Source organism: Lolium rigidum, chromosome 3, assembly GCF_022539505.1.
Source record: "Lolium rigidum isolate FL_2022 chromosome 3, APGP_CSIRO_Lrig_0.1, whole genome shotgun sequence".
Taxonomy (NCBI): Eukaryota; Viridiplantae; Streptophyta; class Magnoliopsida; order Poales; family Poaceae; genus Lolium; species Lolium rigidum.
The window spans coordinates 60,464,876-60,485,708 of NC_061510.1; the positions used below are offsets into that span (position 1 = coordinate 60,464,876).

General features: G+C 43.0%; 1 protein-coding gene across 1 annotated transcript; it reads right to left on the reverse strand.

Moving 5' to 3' along the window:
• Positions 1 to 17,208: 17,208 nt before the first annotated feature.
• On the reverse strand, positions 17,209 to 17,860 carry LOC124696348 (arabinogalactan protein 1-like). The gene has a single exon (XM_047229087.1). The coding sequence runs from the start codon at positions 17,775 to 17,777 to the stop codon at positions 17,403 to 17,405; it is 375 nt and encodes a 124-aa protein (XP_047085043.1). The 5' UTR covers positions 17,778 to 17,860; the 3' UTR covers positions 17,209 to 17,402.
• Positions 17,861 to 20,833: the final 2,973 nt, after the last annotated feature.

Sequence of the window (20,833 nt, forward strand, 5' to 3'; positions counted from 1 at the left end):
GATGAAGTCTGCGGGGCCTATCCTTCTTGACGGAGAAGAAATATTGAAAAAGGGTCAAGTAAGGTGTTACCCGGAGATGACCCTCGCACATGGCGACATGGTTAGCGATGGCGTGGATGCTGTTGGGGGAAATGTTGTGAGGTTGCAGCCTGTACACCTCGATGATTTCCGAGAAGAAATCGCTTGGGGGGCAAGGAAAATCCGCGCTCCACCAACGCCCTGGTCAGCACCCATTCTCTGGCTTCGGGCGCTGGGACCAGGGCACCCGGAACCACTCTCCAGGATCCAGGCTGCAAAAATCCCTCCACCTTGAAGCTGCGGAGTTCGTCCTCTGTGGTGGTGCAGGGCCACCATTACCCCTTAACATCGCCTTCACGAGTTCGGGCCTTCGACTTTTTGGCGGCGGCCTCCTCCACCTTCTTCTACATCTGTTTCTTTCTGGCTAAGTCCGCCGGACTGGAAGTGGCTCCCTCAATGGTCTTGCCGGATCCCTTGGTAGGATCCAGCTGGATGGGGATGAATGGAGGAGGGGTGGAGGAGATTGGCGTGGCCGCGATTTGTTCCATCTGCGATGGAGGCGGAGTAGAGGAAGACATCTACAAATTGCGAGTTAACTAACTTAGTCGTAACTGTTGCTACACATTAGTCGTCCCTACCGATGCCGATGAAAAAGCTCGAGGTGAAGGTTTACCGGAGATGGCTGCTGCGGTGGTCGGAGACGCCGGCGACGAGGTTTTCGCTGCGGTGGCTCGCCGAAGTTAAGAACACGATGAAATCGACGCGGCGGCGCTGGCTCCGGTGAAATTCCGGCAGACTCCAGCACAGCGGAAGCAGGAAATCGGTAGCGGCGCTCGAGCGAGAGGTGAAAACGGGGGAGAATGAGGAGATTAGTGTGTGCGGTGAGGATATTTATAGGCGCGGGATGAGATTCGTGCTCCGCATCTTGTGGTCGGAATGCAAGCGTCGCACCATTGGATGATGAACACGTGTCGAAAACCCTAGCGGTAAAAATGGATAAGGATAAGTTACCGTTCAAATTACCCGAAAATAGCGTCAAGGTTGGAGGAACCGTTTGAACCTTTCAAAGTTCCGGGTAAGAATTTAAAACTACGAGCCGTTATCTCTGTAGGGGAGTAACCCGGAGACTCGTTGTAATAATGAGGTCGATGGATGAAGTCCCGCGTGATGAAGGATCTTTCCGGCATGCGAGCTGGAAAGGGAAGTTTCATGAAGTCGGAGTTCTTCAAGTTTCCCCATGTTACCGAGAGGTTTGTCGGATATAAAGATGATTCGAACAAGGCGGAAATTAGAGGTGAATCTCGGAGAACTCTGGGGGCTACTGTTGTGGGTATACTTCATGGGTGTACCATCGACAGTGCCTAGATCCGGCAAGCCCGGGTGGCCCATAGACGGTGATGGTAGCGTATGGCCCATCGAGCGGCCCAGTTGTTGTAGATCAAAATGGATGAAGTCCAGCCCAGGAACGAGGAGCCGGATCCACCGACCAACTCTGGAAGTCGGATCCAGCCTGGCCCATCAGGGGTAGCCGGATCCAGTACGGCGTATAAGGGAAGGCGGATCATTGACGTGCAAGACAATATAATATTCCGTAGTTAGGCGACTTGTATTCCGGCTAGGACTCTAGGTGTAAACCTTAGATCCTGGCGCCTTTATAAGCCGGATCCCGGGAGCCCTAGAGACACAACCACAACTCATTGTAACAATGCGAAAGCGCCCAGATAATTCCAGACAAGTAGCAGTAGGTTTTTTCATCGTGCAGGTGTTCCGAAGCTGGGTAAATTGCGTATCACCGTCCCGAGGACTCTCTGCTCGATGGCCCCTACATCTTCTCCTCCTCACGAGGATCCCTCCTCCGAGGTACCCTCGAATAGGCAACGACACCGAGACTCCATGGATAACGTGCCAGTTGGGAGGTCATCGGCATTCCAGCGAGGAAGACGTCCGACAGGAAGCTTAGCTTATTTCTTATCAACCAGGTGAGTTTTTCTAGGATCAGTCGTGCTCCTAAATGGGTGCGGTTGTGGAGTGGACTGAGGCAGATAAGGTTTTTGGCTCTTATTTATACAAGAAAGGTTATTGGTTTTTATTTCGCACACGCTTAGCTTAAGAAACTGTTATATAGCTATTAGAAACGGGTTTGTAGGAAACAATCATGTGCGATACTTTTTCCCACAATTCTTTATTTTCAAGTTTTAACCCAATACAATATTTCAACTATTCACATATGAGGATTTCTAGAATTTTCTAGTACTTGCACATAGATAAACCTAGATAAACTCGAAAGTGTTACTACAACACCTACTAGAATTGCTACATCAACCAAAACATAATGCATCCTTTTTTTCAATGAAATGTCATGTTTTTCTAATCTTTTTCATCTTCAATTTGCGTTCCTCTGCCTTAATTTTCTGTCTATGAAAAATATCTGCCAAACATAGTTCTATCTTCATCTTCTCTTCTTCAAACATCTTTGCTTTTTTTTTCCCTTTGCTTTCTTCTTCTCCCCGACTGCAGTGTTCATCACTTCAAGACATAGCTTTAATTTGACATGCAGATCCTCACGGTCCCAACAGGGAAGCTAGAATATTCAAAAATATGGAACAAATTGGAAGGAGAAAATCCAAATCCCAAACTAGAAGTATCCCTAATTAAGTCAACAAATTGTACCTTGTATGAATCTGTGGTGTCACTGTCATTAGATCCGGTGGGCTCCTAAAGGAATGAACTGGGTATTTAAGGATAGGGCTAACTTTTCGTACAACATAGCACACGGTTTTGTTAGTGCAGCAGCGTATGTGATGTGCAAGGATGGTGCTAATAACTATATCATAGCACACGGTTTTGTTTTTGAAGAACAATGTGTGTGATCTGCAAGTATAGTGCTAATTGTCTGTACAAAATCGCACACGATTTTTGTCAAACAAAACCATGTATGATGATATTACTTCATTCATATATAGCTTCATTCAAAATATATAATTCTTTTAATCGGATGGGTCATTGCATCATAGACCTATTCTATAGTGGAACCACATTGAGACGATCCACATGGTTGTTGTATCCAACTAGCTGCCAGCCCCTCCTAGCTATCTCAAAGTCGAGGCGAGCATCCAGAGCGGCATACTTGATATGATCGTAGCCTAGTGGAAAGTTGGCCCATCCATCGTGTCTGATGGCTACTATCGCGGGATGCTTCTTTGAAAACTTTGTCACAATGTAAGCATTGGACAAAGAATATAGAGAAGGAAGGTGCTTGACGTTGGGTTCGGGATCTCCTGCTGGAGGTCGATCACTACCAGAATGTTGGTGTCGTAGTACTGAGCATACGGACATCGTTGGCAATGGAGGCACCACAGAACATGATGGAATTGTTGCTAAGGAATCCGCTTAATTAAGGCCTCCGACTTTACATCAACATGCACTATTTGGAAGACGAGCACTAGTACAAATTCGCTACTTAGAGACAACCCCTCAAACCGGATAGGAGAACCGTCTGAGAACTATAGATGAAACCGGTTCTAAGTGTCGGTTCGGTACTTTGGAGAAAGTTGCACAACGTTCGGCACGCTAACTCTGCTATGGTGGAAGATCACTCCTCCTCGGATTCCTCTTCGCATCCCCATACTCACAATCTAGACCAACGCAATTGATCGGCGTGGCATTGAGGAACTACTCCTTGACTTGGTGGATCAACTTCTCCAGCCTCGCTGCACAGAGGGTGAATCTTACTTTGATGAGCATGCCCTTCTCTTCGAATTGGTACAAGTGGGAGGGTGGTATGGCTGCCATTGGAGGTTGTGGTGCAGAATTGTGGAACACGGTAGGAAAGAGAGGTTGTGAGTGTCGTAACCGAAATATTTTATAGTAGTGTGTCGATGTGAACATGATTACATTTGATCAGTGCGAAATTGTAAAATGTAATATGATGTGAATTGACAGAAAGATTAATGAATATTTTTAATTGATGCATTTGCTCAAATTTAATCGTAAGATGATTCCAATGCACGAAACGGTTCCGGTGGACATAATCTCATACAGTTCACATTCCATGAATTGTATGCCAATAAACATGTCACCAAGGCTCGTAGTAATTGTAGGATAACGTTGCATAGAAAACAAAAATTTTCCTACCGCGAACACGCAATCCAAGCCAAGATGCAATCTAGAAGACGGTAGCAACGAGGGGGTATTGAGTCTCACCCTTGAAGAGATTCCAAAGCCTACAAGATGAGGCTCTTGTTGCTGCGGTAGACGTTCACTTGCCGCTTGCAAAAGCGCGTAGAAGATCTTGATCACGATCGGTTCCGGCGCCACGAACGGGCAGCACCTCCGTACTCGGTCACACGTTCGGTTGTTGATGAAGACGACGTCCACCTCCCCGTTCCGGCGGGCAGCGGAAGTAGTAGCTCCTCTTGAATCCGACGGCACGACGGCGTGGTGTCGGTGGCGGTGTAGAAGTTCGGCGGAGCTTCGCTAAGCAAACCGGGCAATATGAAGTGGAGGAGCAAAGCTAGGGTTTGGGAGGGGTGGCCGGCCACTCAAGGGGGCGGCCAAGCTATGGTCTTAGGGGTGGCCGGCCCCCTCCCTTGGCCCCTCATTATATAGGTGGATCCCAAGTGTTGGTGTCCAAGTCTTCGAATAAGACCCGAAACCAAAACCTTCCATAGGAGGGGGCAAACCTAGCCCAACTAGGACTCCCACCCAAAGGTGGGATTCCCACCTCCCATGTGGGGGTGGCCGGCCCCTATGGTGGAGTCCACTTGGGACTCCACCCCCACTAGGGCTGGCCGGCCATGGAGGTGGAGTCCCTTGTGGACTCCACCTTCCTTGGTGGTTTCTTCCGGACTTTTCTAGAACCTTCTAGAACCTTCCATAGAACCTTCCGCGACATTTTATTCACATAAAATGACATCCTATATATGAATCTTATTCTCCGGACCATTCCGGAACTCCTCGTGATGTCCGGGATCACATCCGGGACTCCGAACAAATATTCCAACTTCATTCCATATTCAAGAACTACCATTTCAACATCCAACTTTAAGTGTGTCACCCTACGGTTCGAGAACTATGCGGACATGGTTGAGTACTCACTCCGACCAATAACCAATAGCGGGATCCGGAGATCCATAATGGCTCCCACATATTCAACGATGACTTTAGTGATCGAATGAACCATTCACAAACATTACCAATTCCCTTTGTCTCGCGATATTTTACTTGTCCGAGGTTTGATCTTCGGTATCACTCTATACCTTGTTCAACCTCGTCTCTTGACAAGTACTCTTTACTCGTACCGTGGTATGTGGTCTCTTATGAACTCATTCATATGCTTGCAAGACATTAGACGACATTCCACCGAGAGGGCCCAGAGTATATCTATCCAGTCATCGGGATGGACAAATCCCTTTGTTGATCCATATGCCTCAACTCATACTTTCCGGATACTTAATCCCACCTTTATAACCACCCATTTACGCGGTGGTGTTTGGTGTAATCAAAGTACCTTTCCGGTATAAGTGATTTACATGATCTCATGGTCATAAGGACTAGGTAACTATGTATTGAAAGCTTATAGCAAATAACTTAATGACGAGATCTTATGCTACGCTTAATTGGGTGTGTCCATTACATCATTCATATAATGATATAACCTTGTTATTAATAACATCCAATGTTCATGATTATGAAACTAATCATCCATTAATCAACAAGCTAGTTTAAGAGGCATACTAGGGACTTCTTGTTGTCTACATATCACACATGTACTAATGTTTCGGTTAATACAATTATAGCATGACATATAAACATTTATCATAAACATAGAGATATAATAACTACTTTTATTATTGCCTCTAGGGCATATCTCCTTCGATCTCCCACTTGCACTAGAGTCAATAATCTAGATTACATTGTAATATACCTAACACCCATGGCATTCAGGTGTTGGTCATGCTTTGCCCTAGGGAGAGCTTTAGTCAACGGATCTGCTACATTCGGATCGGTGTGTACTTTGCAAATCTTTACTTCTCCATCTTCGATGTACTCGCGAATCGAGTGGTAACGCAGCTTGATATGCTTCAGCCTCTTGTGTGACCTTGGCTCTTGTGCATTGGCGATGGCACCCATGTTATCACAGTAAATGATTAATGGGTCCAATGCACTAGGAACCACACCGAGCTCTACAATGAACCTCTTCATCCATACCGCTTCTGATGAAGCCTCCGAAGCCGCTATGTACTCGATTCCGTTGAAGACTTCGCCACCGTGCACTCTGCCGAGCTTGCCCGACTTCTTGCAGCACCATTCAATATAAACACGTACCCGGATTGTGACTTAGAGTCATCGGGATCGGTGTTCCAACTTGCATCGGTGTAACCATTTACAACGAGCTCTTGGTCACCTCCATAACAAAGAAACATATCCTTAGTTCTTTTCAAGTACTTCAGGATATTCTTGACCGCTGTCCGAGTGTTCCATTCCTGGATCACTTTGATATCTGCTAGTCAAACTAACGGCATGTGCTATATCCGGTCTAGTACATAGCATGGCATACATGATAGATCCTACTTGCCGAGGCATAGGGGATATTACTCATCCTTTCTCTTTCATCTGTCGTAGCCGGTCCTTGAGTCTTACTCAAGACCTTGCACTAGTAACATAGGTAAGAATCCTTTCTTACTTTCGTCCATTCTAAATTTCTTTAGAATCTTGTCCGGATATGTACTCTGCGATAGCCCTATTAGGCGTCTTGATCTATCTCTATAAATCTTGATGCCTAATATATACGATGCTTCACCAAGGTCTTTCATTGAAAAACTATTATTCAAATAACCTTTTACCCTGCTTAATAGTTCTATATCATTCCCAATTAATAATATGTCATCTACATATAATATCAGGAATGCTACAGAGCTCCCACTCACTTTCTTGTAAATACAGGCCTCTCCATGACACTTGTATAAACCCAAAGTCTTTGATCACCTTATCAAAGCGTCGGTTCCAACTTCTTGATGCTTGCTTCGGTCCATAGATTGAACGCTGAAGTTTGCATACTTTGTCAGCATTTTTAGGATCGACAAAACCTTTGGGTTGTACCATATACAACTCTTCCTCAATGTCTCCATTAAGGAACGCCGTTTTGACATCCATCCGCCAAATCTCATAATCGAAAAATGCAGCTATTGCTAACAAAATCCTCACAGATTTTAGCTTCGCCACGAGTGAGAAAGTCTCATCGTAGTCAACTCCTTGAATTTGTCGGAAACCCTTTGCGACAAGTCGAGCTTTATAGACGATAATATTACCATCGGCATCTGTTTTCTCTTGAAGATCCATTTATTCTCGACAGACCTTTCGGCTATCGGGTAAGTCTACCAAAGTCCATACTTTGTTATCATACATGGATCCCATTTCGGATTTCATGGCTTCTTGCCATTTGTTGGAATCTGGGCTCATCATTGCTTCTTCATACGTCGCAGGGTCCTCATCATTGTTATCCACAATCATGACATTTAGACAAGGATCATACCAATCGGGAGTGGCACGTTCCCTTGTCGATCTGCGAGGTTCGGTAGTTTCCTCGTTCGAAGTTTCATGATCATTATCATTAGCTTCCTCTGTTGCCGGTGTAGGCGGTACAGGTACAACTTCCGATCTTGCGCTATTCGATCAACGAGTATAGATTCATTAATCTCATCGAGTTCTACTTTTCTTCCGAGTCACTTCTTTAGTGAGAAATTCTTTCTCAAGAAAGGTTCCGTTCTTTGCAACAAATATTTTGCCTTCGGATTTGTGATAGAAAGTATACCCTATAGTTTCCTTAGGGTATCCTATGAAGACGCATTTCTCCGCTTTGGGTTCTAGCTTGTCCGGTTGTAACTTCTTTACATAGGCTTCGCAACCCCAAACTTTCAGGAACGACGAGCTTAGGTTTCTTATTAAACCATAATTCATACGGTGTCGTTTCTACGGATTTTGATGGTGCTCTATTTAAAGTGAATGCGGCTGTCTCTAATGCATAACTCCAAAATGATAATGGCAAATCGGTAAGAGACATCATAGAACGAACCATATCTAAGAGAGTTCGATTACGACGTTCGGATACACCGTTTCGTTGTGGTGTTCCCGGCGGTGTCAATTGTGAAAGTATTCCGCATTTCTTTAAATGCATGCCAAACTCATAACTCAGATATTCACCTCCACGATCGGATCGTAGAAATTTTATCTTCTTGTTACGTTGATTTTCTACTTCACTTTGAAATTCCTTAAACTTCTCGAAAGTTTCGGATTTATGTTTCATGAAATAGATATACCCATATCTACTCAGATCATCTGTGAAGGTTAGAACATAACGATAACCACCGCGCGATGCTACACTCATTGGTCCGCACACATCGGTATGTATGATTTCCAATAAGTCAGTAGCTCGCTCCATCACGAGACAAGGTGTAATTTCAATGGCGAACACTCAAAGTGTTCATCATATCAATCATATGATTCATGCTCTACCTTTCGGTATCACGTGTTCCGAGACCATGTCTGTACATGCTAGGCTCGTCAAGGCCACCTTAGTATCCGCATGTGCAAAGCTGGCTTGCACCCGTTGTATGCACTTGTTGATTCTATCACACCCGATCATCACGAGATGCTTCGAAACGACAAGTCTTGGCAACGGTGCTACTAAGGATGAACACTTTATTATCTTGAGATTTTAGTGAGGGATCATCTTATAATGCTACCGTCGCGATCTAAGCAAAATAAGATGCATAAAAGGATTAACATCACATGCAGTTCATATGTGATATGATATGGCCCTTTTGTCTTTGCGCCTTTGATCTTCATCTCCAAAGCACGGATATGATCTCCATCATCTTCGGGCATGATCTCCATCATCGTCGGCGAAGCACCAAGGTCAATGGCGCCGTCTTCATGATTGTCCTCCATGTAGCAACTATTACAACTACTTTGAAATACTACTCAACATGAAATTTAAAGACAACCATAAGGCTCCTGCCGGTTGCCATAATACAATAATGATCATCTCATACATATTCATCATCACATTATGGCCATATCACATCACCAAACCCTGCAAAAACAAGTTAGACGCTCTCTAATTTGGTTTGCATATTTTACGTGGTTTAGGGTTTTCGATATAGATCTAATCTACCTACGAACATGAACCACAACGTTGATACTAATGTTGTCAATAGAAGAGTAAATTGAATCTTTACTATAGTAGGAGAGACAGACACCCGCAAAGCCTCTTATGCAATACAAGTTGCATGTCGAATGAGGAACAAGTCTCATGAACGTGGTCATGTAAAGTTAGTCCGAGCCGCTTCATCCCACTATGCCATAAAGATGCAAAGTACTCAACTAAAGATAACAAGAGCATCAACGCCCACAAACCATTGTGTTCTACTCGTGCAACCATCTATGCATAGACACGGCTCGATACCACTCTGTAGGATAACGTTGCATAGAAAACAAAAATTTTCCTACCGCGAACACGCAATCCAAGCCAAGATGCAATCTAGAAGACGGTAGCAACGAGGGGGTATTGAGTCTCACCCTTGAAGAGATTCCAAAGCCTACAAGATGAGGCTCTTGTTGCTGCGGTAGACGTTCACTTGCCGCTTGCAAAAGCGCGTAGAAGATCTTGATCACGATCGGTTCCGGCGCCACGAACGGGCAGCACCTCCGTACTCGGTCACACGTTCGGTTGTTGATGAAGACGACGTCCACCTCCCCGTTCCAGCGGGCAGCGGAAGTAGTAGCTCCTCTTGAATCCGACGGCACGACGGCGTGGTGTCGGTGGCGGTGTAGAAGTTCGGCGGAGCTTCGCTAAGCAAACCGGGCAATATGAAGTGGAGGAGCAAAGCTAGGGTTTGGGAGGGGGTGGCCGGCCACTCAAGGGGGGGCGGCCAAGCTATGGTCTTAGGGGTGGCCGGCCCCCTCCCTTGGCCCCTCATTATATAGGTGGATCCCAAGTGTTGGTGTCCAAGTCTTCGAATAAGACCCGAAACCAAAACCTTCCATAGGAGGGGGCAAACCTAGCCCAACTAGGACTCCCACCCAAAGGTGGGATTCCCACCTCCCATGTGGGGGTGGCCGGCCCCCTATGGTGGAGTCCACTTGGGACTCCACCCCCACTAGGGCTGGCCGGCCATGGAGGTGGAGTCCCTTGTGGACTCCACCTTCCTTGGTGGTTTCTTCCGGACTTTTCTAGAACCTTCTAGAACCTTCCATAGAACCTTCCGCGACATTTTATTCACATAAAATGACATCCTATATATGAATCTTATTCTCCGGACCATTCCGGAACTCCTCGTGATGTCCGGGATCACATCCGGGACTCCGAACAAATATTCCAACTTCATTCCATATTCAAGAACTACCATTTCAACATCCAACTTTAAGTGTGTCACCCTACGGTTCGAGAACTATGCGGACATGGTTGAGTACTCACTCCGACCAATAACCAATAGCGGGATCCGGAGATCCATAATGGCTCCCACATATTCAACGATGACTTTAGTGATCGAATGAACCATTCACAAACATTACCAATTCCCTTTGTCTCGCGATATTTTACTTGTCCGAGGTTTGATCTTCGGTATCACTCTATACCTTGTTCAACCTCGTCTCCTGACAAGTACTCTTTACTCGTACCGTGGTATGTGGTCTCTTATGAACTCATTCATATGCTTGCAGGACATTAGACGACATTCCACCGAGAGGGCCCATGAGTATATCTATCCGTCATCGGGATGGACAAATCCCACTCGTTGATCCATATGCCTCAACTCATACTTTCCGGATACTTAATCCCACCTTTATAACCACCCATTTACGCAGTGGTGTTTGGTGTAATCAAAGTACCTTTCCAAGTATAAGTGATTTACATGATCTCATGGTCATAAGGACTAGGTAACTATGTATTGAAAGCTTATAGCAAATAACTTAATGACGAGATCTTATGCTACGCTTAATTGGGTGTGTCCATTACATCATTCATATAATGATATAACCTTGTTATTAATAACATCCAATGTTCATGATTATGAAACTAATCATCCATTAATCAACAAGCTAGTTTAAGAGGCATACTAGGGACTTCTTGTTGTCTACATATCACACATGTACTAATGTTTCGGTTAATACAATTATAGCATGACATATAAACATTTATCATAAACATAGAGATATAATAACTACTTTTATTATTGCCTCTAGGGCATATCTCCTTCAGTAATAAATCCTGCGTGATAGTGTACTCCGATGAAATCGTGTGCCACATTCAGCAATTTATTAACATGGCTAGTTCATGGAAATAAATCACATAAATAATGAAAAGTTTGAGTAGCCCGTCCTTGGGTTAAAGATACTAAGTTATATATTAATAAAACTTTTCAGTTACACACACTCAAAAATAGGATAAACTTACACTAGTACATATTGGGCCTATTATGGACCCGTGGCATTTCCACTAGTAGATGGAAGAGGAATAGTATAGTATACACTTTGATGAAATAAATGGTTTGCAAATATAAAATAACGCACACTATTGACCTTGAAAGCGTTTGGCGATGTCGCATACGGTTTATCTATTGTTTACCGTGTGTGATGATTTCATGACGCGGGCATGTGGAGGACCTGCAAACGTTCGATTTTCGGGGGCATCAGCGAACATCCCTAACACACACGGAAAGGGTCTCCGTGGACCATGGGGCGTTAAAAGGCATGTTCTATACTACTGACTCAAGATTCATCTTCAAAATGACTCGCCTTATTCACCAAGAGCCTCAGGACCGTTTCTCGGCCAATGTTGGGCAACTCTAAAGAAGGAGCACTTCTTCAAGATTGCTTTAGCTGAGGGACCTTCTGCCCTTTGCACCTAGAAGAGTTGGTAAATGAATGGCGGGACCTTGTTGGTCTTGTCGAAACCTCCATCTTGAAAGCACCAATTATGGTATGATTGTGCCCTATAAAATTAAGTTTTGTGCAACGAAAAACACCGAAATGGCCCACCATCGAAAGCAATATGCCCACCAAGTCGTGTCTTTGAAGCAATGTCTTCAACGAAGAAGCGGCATCGACGACGCCACTATCGTGGTCCAGCAAGCTGGACATCGTTTTTTCACACCAAATACAAGACCCTAATGGTGAGGGAGATGCCGGTGTCCTCGGCAACGCCCCCATGTGGAGAAAAAAATTTCCCGGAGCCATCGTCATATATAGCTAGAAATTGGACAGGACTTTTGTCTGGAGCCTCGCACCAATTCCCGTGCCCATCAGACCTCGATTTAGCACCTTGAATCCAATAACGTGGCTGCGCAAGCCTTGCTGCTAACACAACAACTCCTCGTTGCTGCCGCGGTGTTGAGGTTATCCACCATGCATAGCCTTGTCGCAGCCAACCACGTAGCAACCACCTACCGGCCAGATCCATGGCATGGATGGCCAAATCTGGGCAAGGCAAACCCCCAAGGTTACCATAGGAGCACCAGGATCTACAGCTTGCGTAGGGCCGCAATGCCGCTACAACGTTCACCCTAAGATCATTGTCACCATGTCGTTCGCTGCAATGCTCACCACATCGCGGTGCCCTCACCAGATCCGATACCTAGGGCCGCACCACCATTGAGCCATGTAGGCTTCGCCCGGCATCACCCTTCGGCGGAGGAAGGGGAGGAATGCCAGCCGGGAGGGAACGGTCGGGAGTTGGCGGCTAGGTTTTACTACCGGACACCTACATGATCGACGCTCGAGGGAACTGTGGGATGACCATTTACCAGAAATGTGAATCGACATTCACAATTTTTGAAGTGTTGAACTGTGATAGGATTCTAGCATGTTGACCCATCAATGTTTGATTGATCTTATACCAGTTCTTCTCTAAAAGCAAATATATATGCATTCGAGTATTGGCACAGGGTATGGCTATATTTTTCCAGAAAACAGAACGACTATCTTGGGTTATGCTCATGAAATGGGAAAATCGTAGGTGAGCTCAAGTGCATAGGTAACCAGTTTAAAACATGAGACACCATTACCGTCAACCTAAAGCTAACTTACTTCCCTCCGTTTCAATTAATAAGACTTATAAATTTAACCAAAATTCAACATCCTCTAAATTTGACCATGCTATAAAAATATATATAAACATTTATGATAAGAAATAGATATTACTAGATAAACCGTAAGAGATATTTTTAAAATCTTTTTCTTATGTTGTACATTATTATATTTTATTCTTTATATTTTGGTCAAACTTAGTAAGTTTTGACTTTTTATGAAATTTATAAGGCTTATTTATCGGAACGATGGTAGTAATTATCGGTCAAATGACATCACCCAATTTCATATGCACCTTCATGTGTAATGGGGGAAAGAGAAATGCATGCAATTCTCGTATGCACAAATCACAATGTAAACCAAATGATCCTAGGGTCGACCTAGAACTAACGTAATTCTTGGTTGACCTAGAATTAGCAAAAGGATAAAATATGACATTTAAATTAGAAAAATATTCCAGAAACGAATGTACATTTCCATACTTTGTGTATACATGGGAAATTGGTGGAAAAAAGGAGACTTTATATGACCTGGATAAAACATAAATATAGTTCTTCGTAATTTTTTCTTTACCACATAGGGTTTTTTCTCATAGCATCACATCTTCACTAAACATTGCATACATGGCAAACACACCACCATGCACGTTAGCACAAAAAAACATGTTTCCCATTTTAGTGTTCACACCTGGTGCATAACTGTAGGCACCATGTTCCTACAGAAGTTCATTCTTTGTACTTCTAGAAATGTTCTTTTGTTGGGTCGTGCTTAGCAAGTGTTAAGAAAATGTTCTGGCTTGATATATCAATTTAATAGAGCATATTAAATACATACCTAATTAAAAGATCTGAAGCGAATAAAATGGCAAGAAACCTAATTAGAACAAGATCAACATGAGTTTGTCATCTCTAACTTAACATTCTTGATCTCACCACTGCTCCATGCATTCGATGAAGAAATCGAGCATGCATAGGAATCTGAAAGGATTTGGAAAGTTGCATAAGTTGCTAAACCTAGTAAGTGAGCATCTCAGTTTGTTGAACGCAATGTGGTCAAAAGGGCGCCTATTGAATGTAGGTTGTTGAACCTTTGCAATCTAAGGGTGTCAATTAGAGGTTCCCACTTGTGATTCCAAACCGTGCAAGGATTTAAAAGTTTAGGCAGTTCCACATCAACATTTGTGAGTTGCAGGCCCGTCTAACCCATGAACACCGGCGTGAACTAGAATATTTCTTTATTACTCACTCTAGCCCAAAAAAGGATGCCTATAATATTTGGGTAAAGTTAAAAGATTATAGTTTGACCAACTATACAGAAAAATGTCAACATTTATAATCCTAAATTAATATTTTTAAACCCATCATGAAATATATTTTCATATTATGTGCATTTAAAGTTTTAGATGTTGATATTTTTCTGTAGACAGTTGCTCAAATTTTAAAAAGTTTAACTTTAACTGAAACTATAGGTATCCTAATTTAAAAAGGAGGGAGTATCTAGATATGTACACCAGCACCTCGTATATGTCCAAAAGTGGGTGCTCCAATATTCCGCTTTAAGCGGCAGTATGTTGCTCCGGTGACCAAAGGGAGCCACTTAACGTTATCAAGGCTCATTAATAGGTAAAATTTGTTCAATGATTTTGTAATGCTAATACTTTAAAAAAATCTCTGGAGGGTACTTGGTTTCAACTATAAAATAGGGTATCGATGAGATTTTCTGAACGTTGTGAACTTTTTTTCAATTCGGTGAAACTTTTAGAAACTTGCGAACCTTTTTTTGAATCAAACTTTTAGAAACTTGCGAACTTTAAATCCTGTAAATATATTCGAACCATGGTTTGTTCTTGAAATCTGAACATTTTCATAGAGAAAACAAAAAGGGAAAATAAATTAAATAAAAAACAAAGAACAAAACAGAACAGAAAAAAGAGCGAAAAGTAGGGAAAAAAGGAAAAGGAAAAGAACCTATCTAATGGGCCAGGCCATAGCTCTTCTAGGCGGCAGGGATGCATTGCCAATAGTGAGCGCCATATATAATATCAGGGATGCGGTGGAAAATCTATACAACGCCCATTAACGTGCAGGGCCGCACGCTAATGGGTAGACTCGGGCTGCAGCTCAATAGCGCAGGCTGCCAATGGTTCAATTGATTTTGGGAAGTTTGAGTGCTGTTTTTTCATTTTTTTTTTCAATTTCATTGGTTCTTTCCTGGTTTAGTCGGTTTTCTCTTTTTTTTTCTATTTCTATTTTCAAAATTTTCGAATTTGAGATAAATTCAAATTCAGGAAAATTTTGCTCAGATTTGAAATTTGTTCAAATTATTTTTTTGCTCAGATTCGAAATTTGTTCAAAATTATTTTTACCTTAGATTTGAATTTTATTGAAAATCAAAATTTTCTTAGGTTCAAAATGTGTTGAAAATATTTTTTTGCTCAGATTTGAAGCTTGAAATTTTGATCACATTCCTAATTTGTTCAAAATAATATTTTTGCTTAGATTCAAATTTTCGTTCATATTTGGAAAATTCGAAATTTTCACTCATGTTCGGAAAATTCAAGTATGGTTGTGCATAGTAGGATTCGAGTTTGGGTCTCCGCCGAAGTGGACAAAGTTTGGAACCAATGGGCTATAACTCGGATCATGTATATCCATAGAAAAATATGTTACTACTTCTTTTCAGCAAGATCCTAATGGGTCGGCCCATCTGGAATCGCTTCAGGTGATGCTTCGTTTGGCATGCTGCTAAGCGTTGTATAGGTTCTCCCGGAAGGGACGTCTATACAACGATCTGGTCGACGTATACGGGGCACCGCACACCCCAAAGACCAGGTCGGTTTGTTGGACCGCTGCCCATCGAGATTAGGATTTTCAAATTTGAACATTTTTTGAATTTAAACATTTTTAGAATTTGAATATTTTTTAAATTGATTTTTTCTTTTTTTTCCTATCTGAAAATTAAATATAAACAAGAAAACTGAAAAGAAAACATAAAAAGGAAAGAGAAAACACAAAAGAAAAACGAAAAAAAACTACTGGGCCAGGCCCACACCCGCGCGGGGGGGTGTGTGGTGGCTGGTAGCCACCGACTTGGTCGGTGTATAGGTTCCACCCTTGCGGATGCGGTTCAATTCCTTTTCTTTCGTGGTGACATGTACTGGGTCTAGTCTAATGGGCCAATTAGACAGCCTGGCCTGGCCCATTTAAGAAGTTAACTGTGGTAGGCTAATTACCTTAGAACGCTTCCCCTATCTGAATGGGCCTTAGATATCCAACTGGTATGTTGTGAAAAAATCCAACAGAGCTTGACATAGGTTATCTCTGAACACCCTCAAATAAAATCTCTGAAAATTTTGCCCAAGTAACAGGTAATGTTTTTTCCTCAAGAAAAGAAAAGGAAAGAAGTGAAGAAGAAACAGGTAGCCATGACATGTGAGCAATATCTGGGCTGATTTCTGGTTTTGTTGATCGACACAGGTAAGCACCCCTAGGCCCTAGCATACTGAATCACTGGTGGTATCCAGTGAGGCGATGACTTTCCTGCAACAGATTTCCAAGTAGGCTAAAGCAAAAGCATGTTTCGCCTATGCCAATCTTTGCAGAATGTTTCGAGATGCGCCAAAGCAAGAATTCCCTAGGTTTCCAGCTAATCTCACAATGGAAGCGCGCGCGTAAACCAAAACAGGTCACGTGGCATCAGGAGGCAAAGAAAAAGGAAAGATCAAAAGTAACCAGCCAACACTGCGTGCCACCATGTGACATTGCCTGCGCGGAGAGAAGAGCACAGATCTTCAGCGCTTTTTTTTTTTTTTGGAGAGCGATAGATCTGAAGGAACGGTAACTCGAATCTGTTATTTCAGAGAAAGAAACTGGGATCTGCATACCGTTGTGGTTCGCGACGCCTCGTGACCTAACGGGTGTGAGTACGCAAGATCGACTTCGACATAGCAGAGCAAAGATACTGAATACTAAGTTGTAGTGTAACGATATGCAGATTAGGAATATCTTGACCATTTTACGGTTGTAGGCTTGTGTTGGTTAACAGAGTGACACAATGAGCTGATGGAGAGCAGATACATGCATCCAGGAGCCGCGATCAACGAGGTAACAAATGAAAGAATTTCTATTAATAATGGTAGGTACAAGTACATAATCTCGTGCATGTCCAAGCACGTACAACATGGCAAATGCCAAGCCTCTCACTCTCCGGTCTCACGAAAAGAAAATCTAGTCGTATAAACAACGGCGGCGGTAGATCAGAGGTGTATCAGTCCCACGACCATCCCTCCATGGCTCCATCTAGAACACCATGGCGGCGGCAACCGCGCCGGCGACGGCGACGAAGCTGACAGTCGACGTGTAGACGGCGGAGCTCGCGGGTGTGTCAGTTGGAGCGCCGGCCGGTGTGGCAGAGACAGCGGAGGGGGTCATTGCGGAGGGTGTCATCGCGGAGGGAGCCTCGGTCGGGGTCTCCATGGGTGGTGACGGGGGAGATGCCATCGGCGAGGGCGACGCGGCGGTAGGCGGAGTGGCGACCGGCGCAGGAGCGGTGGCCGGGGACCTCGCCGGGGGCGCGGGGAGCGGGGCCATCCTGGGCGCCGGCATGGGGCCCTGCGCGGCGGCGGTGACGGCGAGGAGGGCGACGATCGCGGCAACCACGGCGAAGCGAGCCATCTTGCTGGTGCTGTTGATGGTGAAGAACTGGGCAAAGATTTGGAGAAGAGAGGAGTTTGATGATGGCTGGGTGTGTAGAACTGTCAGGTGTGAGTTGTGAATTGGGATGGAGGGGAGGAAGCGCGATTTTATAGCGGGAGGCGACTGGAAATGTCGGTTAAGAAACAGCTGCGACGTTCAAGTCTCGAGCTGGCGTCACGGCTAAGAACGCGTGAAGACCAGGCTGTGAGCGCACAGGTGGACACGTCTTTCGTGCAAAGTTGATCACTTCGCGGAGAGGCACCGCGTCCGCGTCTTTTCGAGACTCGTTGTCGACCCTTAACAGTCAAGACGTCAATAAAAAAACAGTCAAGACGTGAGATGGGATCACGTTTTAGTACCGAGACTTTGGCCGGGTTAGCTGCTGCACCACGTATGTTTCCAAGTTGGTGGTGCTCATGTACTACTCGTCAACACTAAAACCTGAATTATTGCACAAGTCGTGTTGAATTTTTTTACTTCACTAGCAAAGTACAGGTGTTGCACCGGGAGGAAACGATTACTCAAATGCTCCATGAAACCATTTGTGTTTGACACTTCTCCACCTCTTTGTCAGAATTTTTGATGGTGTTCGGGCGACAGCGGGTAGCATTGGATTCATATTTGAAAAGATTTACAGTGGTACATAATTTTTGTGGTATATATCTTATATTTTGTTGACCAAATTAATGATTAATTTTTTTTTTCGAAATATATAATACCCTAACAAACCGGTATACATGGAGTAGAAAAAATGTAGAACGGACATCTAATGTGTTGCTATCCCTTTTTGCAGTTGTCCGAGGACCAACTAAGTTGTGGGGTCAAAATACTCTCGGCGGGATTATGACTGCATGCCCTGATGTTTCCTATGCTTATGAGTCCATGTGAAGAAGATTTGACCCAACATAAGAGAGAAAGCACCGATCTAAAGGTTTCTTGGGGTGGACCGAGAGTCGAAGCATAGGAGTGCATTGACAACCCTAGGCTACTTGTTTGAGGATTCATGAAAGTGGTATGGCAAAAATAATTGATGTTTGTTAAAATTATTTGTTAAACTTTGTGTTATGCAATGCACTATGTCATTTACTCATATTCAAATTTAAATTTAACAATTTACAATCATGTACTTTAAATTATTTTGAACTTCCCGTTTATGTGTTTCAAAATGTCAAGTTATATTGATTGTAGATTGCATAGATCCAAAAAATTGATACTTAGATGGGTGTATGCATAGGGGCGAAGCTCCTAATAGGGCAAGGTAGGGCGGCTTACCTTGAATATTGGTGGATACATTCAGATGCAAGTGTTTTTTCTGAACAATTCGAATGGTTTTAGATCGAAAACGGAGTCTATACGAGAAAATTATGCTTGTTTTAGAAAACACTGCGTGAAACTGATTTTGAACGAAAAATAGGACTAGGTATCAAAAACACAATAATTTTCTAGGTTAATGTGAATAAAATTGTTTGTACTATCGAAAATTATCATGGTCATACTATATACTACAAGATAACCTTGAGCTATTCATGATTCATACGTGAAGAATTGAGGATTTAGAGACTTCTTGTTGTTTGAAAGGTACTTTCGACGATATTATCACCTCTGAGTTGGCGCTGCTTTTAATTGTGGCGACGACAACAATTGAGAGGGGTTTCCTAAGAACAAAGGTCATCAACACCAAAGTGGGATTCAATCAAGATATTTAAATATCTTGACCGATAGAGTTATAGAAGATTTTTCAGAAATGCACTTTTGATCCCAGGTGCACATGCTCGCTTTACCTAAAAAGGAATTTCAAAATATTTAAAAATCCAGAGAATTTTTTTAGCTTGTTTATCTCCACATTCTATGTCCTCACTTACAGTTCCATAATAGAATGATACTTTTTGTGGTCTATGCAAAAAAAGACAAACAAATGCCTCGCAAAAAGCCTTATGTTAGCATCAAATTTTGTCTTTTTTACACAAGCCACGTAACAATTCACTTTTTCCTGAAATAACTTCGTGGACACGTACAACGTGGAGAGGTAAGCGCAATATTTTGTTTTGAATTTTTTAACATTTTTAAGTATGTTTGAAATGCATTTTAAATAAAGGAATCATATGCACCCAGGAGAAATAACACCATGTCTAAGATTTTTATTAAAGAAAGGTCAACTCTTGCCATTGAGGTGACACTATTGGTATGTTTTCATATTCTACTTATAACAAAATATGTTTCTATTTTTATTATGTAAGTGATTGTGTTAGAATTATATATACTAATGTCCCAAGATTATTTCAATCCTTGCATCATTTTTCACAGTTCATCCTATGCACTGCAAAATTAATATGAAAAACTATTTATAAGACATGGAAGGAGACGAGCAATATAAAAGTAGTAAACCTCTTTCTTCATTTCCTAAAACACACAAACATAGAGACACTACTGGAGATGCTCTAAGCCATTTCATCTCCAACCAGGAAATCATAGTGAGTCTCGTGGTTATATAACCAATTGTGTTACCGTTGCATTAGAGCGGTTAGTCCAATATTTGTAACGCAAAATCGTGTCTGGACTTGGGAAGACATTCCTAACCAATTTGGCGTTCGAGGATCTTTAATGGCGTTGTGAACGTTCTAATGAGTGTCGTTTATTACTTAGGCATGATTTGTGGTGTGGTGTCTGTTTTTATTTTTCATTATCTTGCTAGCGGAGCTAAGCGGGTAAAAGGGTGGGGTGGGGCCCACCCTAAGATTTGACCCATCCCATATATGTCAACTAGAAAAAAAATAGGAAAAAAAGAAAAGGGCCAGCCTAATTAAAATCTGCCCCACCCTAAAATTTAGGCTGGATCCTGAATTGTAGTCGGCGTCCCGCGATAACCCACACATAGAAAAATTAGAAATGCCACACTCGTGTTTTTATGGAAGCAATTTGCTGGAGGAAAGCAGGGGCGAAGCTCCCCTTAGCTAGGGCAAGACACAGCCACCCTACCTTGATTTTTAGTGAATACATTTTTTTCCTGAATATTTTGAGTGGTCGTGCATGAAAAC